The sequence below is a fragment of the Brassica napus genome, chromosome C2 (genome assembly GCF_020379485.1).
Source record: "Brassica napus cultivar Da-Ae chromosome C2, Da-Ae, whole genome shotgun sequence".
Classification (NCBI taxonomy): Eukaryota; Viridiplantae; Streptophyta; class Magnoliopsida; order Brassicales; family Brassicaceae; genus Brassica; species Brassica napus.
Window position 1 is genome coordinate 21,267,711 of NC_063445.1, and position 4,571 is coordinate 21,272,281.

Sequence of the window (4,571 nt, forward strand, 5' to 3'; positions counted from 1 at the left end):
CTGCAAAGTATAAGGAAGCTGCAGATCGTCATCGTCGTGACATTCAATTCAACGTTGGCGATAAGGTTTGGGCTATCTTAACAAAAGAACGCTTTCCACCTCATGAATACAACAAGTTGAAGGCACGTAAGATTGGTCCATTGGAGATTTTGGAGAAGATAAATGCCAACGCATATCGTTTGATGTTACCAGCGAATATAAGGTGTTCTGATGTCTTTAATGTGAAACATTTGGTTCCCTATGTGCCGCAGGATGAGCCCGAAGATTCGAGGGCGAATCTTTTCTTACCCCGGGGGATCTGATGCAGCGTCATCCTACTTCTTCTTGGTTTTGGTGTTTACTCTATTTTCCTTTTTCTTAAAGTTTACTTATTTGTTTCGAGCTTTATCTCCTTTTCTTGTCATAGAAGATAAGGAAAACTTATGATCCTTATTCTTTAGGGTTTTACTTATTATTTACTATATATATCTATGTCTTAGGTGTTGTAAGGGCACGACTTATTTGATTAATAAACAGAGCTTTTATAAACTCTAATCCTTGTTCTTGGATAGAGCTTGACTCTCAACGATCTCAAGAAAACACGTTTCCTAGGTATTCTCAGAATCAATAGGCTACTTGCGTTATAAGTAACCTCAGGTTACACCACACACAAAGAAGGTCAAAGACCATTATTGTCTTCTCTATATCACCGTATGTGTTTACCGGTCCCGTAACTAAACTTTGACATTGGAAGTTTTCTTATTGTTCATCTATTTTCCTTTTATGTGAATGTGAATTTTTTCCTGCAGAAGAAATTAAGTTTAGTTACAAAAGTGCCTTTTGGTGGCTAAAACATCTTTGTCGGCGCCGAATTACAATTTCATTTATATGAATGAAAAGAAAAAGATGATACATCTCGACCAACACGCCAATATCCCTTTCCATATATTTAATTTTCATCTTCTTAAGATCACTTTCATGTGCCATTGCCTATTCAAACTCTATACGCTATACTATATATAAGTTAATAACCAAACTCGTTTTCATGACGTATAGTCTTCATTACTTGGTAATATTCATATTGTCTTTGTAACCAAGAGAGACAACATGGTCATTGTATATATCTGATTCTATACCTAATGCTAGAAGCTTCTTCGTATCATCTTGTTAAAGACAAACTAGACCGAGGATGTGAAACTGATTGAGAGAGAAATTCAAGTGGAAAGCAAAATTAACAAATATAAACATCTAATATATACACCTTCAAAAGCTCCACAGAAGACCACCATTTACTATAAGAAATTACATTCAGTTTGTGGCTTATAGAAAAGGTAATTAATTAATAATATGTAACAACGTACGGTATATATAGAAGCTAACGAATTCATTCACACAAATCGTCACTACTGTCAAAGTCAAAATTTGAATCCAAATGAGTAAAAAGATATACTTGCTTTAAAGAAAACTGTAATGGACGTTAAACTAATTAAACTAAACCCACTTTGCAAAATTCTACAATAAAGCATTAATCATTTAAGTCTGAACGGACAAAGAGTTGTTATATTTTAGTGATTTCAATAATATATGGAATAACTGCAATTTGTGGAAAATAACTTAAGAACGTCCACCAAAAAGATACAAACAAAAAAAACCATGCAACAAGGAAACTACATATATGTTAGTCCATTCTTTACGTCAATTCTCTTTAAAGCAAACTCTTCGCTCCTCAATTTCTATTTTACTCTGCCTAAACACTTCCCCTCTTCAGTCACCATCAGATCAAACATGCTGAAAACAACCACAACGGCGACCTTTCTCTGTTTCGTTCTCGCCACCGTGGTTCTGATGAACCCAACTTCCTCCACCGCCACATACAGCCCAACTTCCTCCGCCTCCACAGACACGTTCATATTGGCAAAGTGTTCTCCGGAAAAGTTCTCTCCTGGCTCAGCCTACGAGACCAACCTCAACTCCCTCCTCTCTTCCCTCGTTAGCTCCACCGTCGCCAGCCGCTACAATAACCTCACCGTTCCCTCCGGCACCGGAACAAAATCCGAACCGGCCGTTGTATATGGTCTTTTCCAGTGCAGCGTTGACCTAGACGCAACTTCTTGCTCATCGTGCGTATCACGTGCCACAGCACTGGTCGGAAACACATGTCCCAACTCGTACTCAGTGTTCTTGGAGATGCAAAGTTGTCTGGTCCGGTTCGACAAGAGCTCGTTCTTTGGCGTTCAGGACAAAACAGAGATGCTCAAGAAATGTGGACAGCCGATGGGAAATAACGACCAGGATGCGTTGACCAGAGTCAGTGACGTCATGGGTTCGTTAAGTTCAGGGAGTGGATCTGACAGGTCTGGAGGGAACGGGGATGTTCGGGGTATGGCTCAGTGCATGGGTGATCTAAGTCCAGCACAGTGTCAGGATTGCTTGACTGATGCAATCGGACGGCTCAGTTCTGACTGTGGTATGTCCCAGGGAGGATACGTTTACTTGTCCAAGTGCTACGCGCGTTTTAGCTACGGTGGTAGTCACGCTCGTCAGACGCCAAACTCAAACTTTGGTCAGATTTCTTTATTTTAAAAGTATTATAGATTTTTTTTTTAAGTAGGATAGATAAAAAGTCGCAATCACACGAGGAAAAGAAAACAAAAACTTATAATGTAGCCATAGATGGCAACCTCTCTCTATGGTTAAGTGCTGAATTGTGGTAATTATTGGGATGATAGACTTCTAAATAGGTGATAGTCTTGATATTTATCTATGTAATAAAGTTTAATTAGCAGGAGGAGATAAAGACGATAAAAATAATGACGGCATCGGGAAAACATTGGCGATAATTATTGGGATTATCACCTTAGTCATCTTGCTCGTTGTGTTTCTCGCTTTTCTTGGAAAGCAATTGAGAAAATTACAAGGTATTTTCTCTATTTAATTTCTATTTTCCCCTTTTGTCAATAATTAAAATCTAAATTCTTACTATGTCTATGAATTTGTAGACGAGAAATGTTGTAAATGAAAAGTCAACGTGGGAAAGAGGTCAATCAACCACGAGTCAAGCCATGCAATGCTAGTTGTATTTTGGTAATTAAAAAATTTGTGACTGGATGCCTCACAAGATGTAGTTATATAGTATTTCAACGTTTGTATTTTGTACTTGATTTTTGTATTATCATCGGACTTTAGCCAGAAAACATATACTAATGGATAATACTCCCTCCGTTTCTTATTAAGTGTCGTTTTAGAGAAAATTTTTCGTTACAAAATAAGTGTCGTTTTCAATTTTCAATGCAAAATTTATTAATTTTATGCATCAATTTATTTTTCTATTGGTTGAAATATGGTTAGGTGTATAGGTAATGATGTTTTTGTATAGAAAATATACAAAATTAATTGTTTTCTTAATCCGTGTGCACAAATCAAAAACGGAGGGAGTAATTAACAAACCTTCCTTCTTATCTTATTAATTGGATATGGACGTAGCAACATTCTATTTGGTATCTAAATATCATTTTAGTCTTCTTTTATTATTGCACATGTGCGCGTAAACACACACACACAAAACCAAACATAGGAGGAGAGGGAATGTGTTAAAATAAATGAATGTGTCCAGAATAATGGAACATGGTAAACCGAAAATTAGGATGTGAGAATCGAGAACAAAATCATTCTGTTCGTCCTATTGTGAATGTCTTTACGAATCTTTTCTTCTTATTCATCATTATTTATTCTCATAATTAATGACTAAGGAATTCAATTGAAGAATTGGCCTAATGTATGCTTTAATCATTAAAATCTATTTTATTAAGACAGAAGTACAAATAAGAAATAACCATTAGACTTATAATTTAATTACAATACAATGTCATTCAAGTAATTAATAAATTTAAATCTAAATTAATTTTTTCCTAAATCTATTCCACAACAAATTCATGATAAATATTACACTTAATGCACATGCATTAATACTATAAACCTTAATATGTAAAGTAGAAAATATCTTTCCATAAATTCGTGGGTATTATCTTCTTTAAATAATGTTTATCATTTTTCAAAGTTTTATATTGTTAATGAAATTAATTAACAATATTTAAAAAATTTAAAGGATATGCCGCATTTGAGAATAAAAACTTAATAATGAGAACATATTTAAAAATATACATTTTACTTGATAATTCTGAATTTGTACCTAATTAAATTTTCAAATAACCAATTTGACTAATCTATTTAATTGATGATATTTGATATATGGTGTTTTATACATCTTGTATATATGCTTTTAAATTGGTTTTCAAGTCTTTATCGAGTCTTTCTAGTACTTTTGGAGTCATTACAGGTCTGGATTTGCATTGGATGGGAGATGGACCAGCTGGAACAAAAGAGGCAGAAAACAATGCAATTTGGTGGTTTTCACGCAGAACAGTCTTGATGACTATTCCGGATAGCGGAGCAACCCGAGTGACTGTTCCGAGTGAGTGTTCCAGCGGCAGAGATTTTTAAGGAAACTACAATCATTACGGGATTTGCCCTAATTATCCATATTTTCTCTCCCAGCCGCATGTGGCTTTGACATATCATATTTTATGTTTCTC

The 4,571-nt window shown here is 35.2% G+C and overlaps 1 protein-coding gene across 2 annotated transcripts; it reads left to right on the plus strand.

Moving 5' to 3' along the window:
* Positions 1 to 1,635: 1,635 nt before the first annotated feature.
* Positions 1,636 to 3,212, plus strand: LOC106353784 (plasmodesmata-located protein 5-like). Of its 2 annotated transcripts, none has more exons than XM_013793579.3 (3): positions 1,636 to 2,542; positions 2,763 to 2,897; positions 2,979 to 3,212. In XM_013793579.3, the coding sequence occupies exons 1-3, from the start codon at positions 1,765 to 1,767 to the stop codon at positions 2,996 to 2,998; spliced, it is 933 nt and encodes a 310-aa protein (XP_013649033.1). In that variant the 5' UTR covers positions 1,636 to 1,764; the 3' UTR covers positions 2,999 to 3,212. The 2 variants fall into 2 exon arrangements, with proteins under 2 accessions (XP_013649033.1, XP_013649034.1); XM_013793580.3 differs by having other exon boundaries at positions 1,663 to 2,542; positions 2,766 to 2,897.
* Positions 3,213 to 4,571: the final 1,359 nt, after the last annotated feature.